The sequence below is a fragment of the Rutidosis leptorrhynchoides genome, chromosome 8 (genome assembly GCF_046630445.1).
Source record: "Rutidosis leptorrhynchoides isolate AG116_Rl617_1_P2 chromosome 8, CSIRO_AGI_Rlap_v1, whole genome shotgun sequence".
Classification (NCBI taxonomy): Eukaryota; Viridiplantae; Streptophyta; class Magnoliopsida; order Asterales; family Asteraceae; genus Rutidosis; species Rutidosis leptorrhynchoides.
The window spans coordinates 281,853,709-281,854,802 of NC_092340.1; the positions used below are offsets into that span (position 1 = coordinate 281,853,709).

The 1,094-nt window shown below is 40.9% G+C and overlaps 1 protein-coding gene across 1 annotated transcript; it reads right to left on the reverse strand.

Annotated features, from left to right (window-relative positions):
• Positions 1–369: 369 nt before the first annotated feature.
• Positions 370–888, reverse strand: LOC139864253 (uncharacterized mitochondrial protein AtMg00810-like). Its single transcript, XM_071852830.1, has one exon. The coding sequence runs from the start codon at positions 886–888 to the stop codon at positions 370–372; it is 519 nt and encodes a 172-aa protein (XP_071708931.1).
• Positions 889–1,094: the final 206 nt, after the last annotated feature.

Consider the following 1,094-nt stretch of genomic DNA (forward strand, 5'->3'; position numbering starts at 1 on the left):
CAAGTCAGCCCTTTGGGTCGTTGTACCTATCTGTAGGACATCTATTAGTTTCTTTTCATAACAGTCCCTAATGAAATGGTACTTGATCCCTATGTGTTTTGTCTTAGAATGATTAACAGGGTTCTTAGTAACAGCAATAGCAGCAGTATTATCAACATATATAGGAGTGTTAGAAATTTGCAAATCGTAGTCCCGAAGTTGTAGTTGAATCCAGACAACTTAAGAAGTACAACTTGCTGCTGCAATATATTCAGCCTCACACGTCGATTGTGTGACTGCCGTTTGTTTCTTACACTGCCAACTTGTCAACCTGCTACCTAGAAACTGACAACCTCCCGAGGTTGATTTGAAATCTCTCTTACAACCCCCTTAATCAGAATCACTAAAAGCCGTTAGATCGAACCCATCCTTTCTAAGATACCATAAGCCCAAACTTGGAGTTCCCTTTAGATAACACATGATCTTCTTCGCTGCTAACATATGATTCACATTCGGTTGTGCCTGATAACGAGCACACAAACAAGTAGCGAACATGATATCTGGGTGAGACGCTGTAAGATACATTAAAGAACCAATAATAGCCATGTAAAGAGTCGGATTGACTTTCGGCCATGTGTTTTCTGGTGTAATCTCGTGATTCACCGACAGAGGATTCTTGGCAATTCGTTCATCTTCCATCTTGAACCGGCTCAAGATGTCAGCTACATACTTTGATTGATGTAGAAAAATGCCCTTTTCAGTTTGATCAACCTGCAACCCTAAGAAGAAATTAATGGCCCCTAGTGAACTCATCTTAAACCGTTTTTGCATTACGTCCTGAAACTCATCAACCATTTTCTGATCGGTTGACCCAAAGATGATATCATCCACATACACTTGTACCAACATTATGTCGTCCCCCCTTTCCTTAATAAAAAGAGTCTGATCGATGGCCCCTCATCTAAAACCATTCTCTATCATATAGTTTGACAGAGTAGCATACCAAGCTCTCGGGGCTTGGTGAAGATCATAAAGCGCCTTTTCTAAGAGATACACCTTCTCTGAATGATGTGGATCAACAAAGCCCGGTGGCTGAGTTACATACACAGTTTCTT

Coding starts and splice junctions, on each gene's coding strand:
- LOC139864253 (XM_071852830.1), bottom strand. CDS start 888: ATGTTGGTACAAGTGTATGTGGATGATATCATCTTTGGGTCAACCGAT.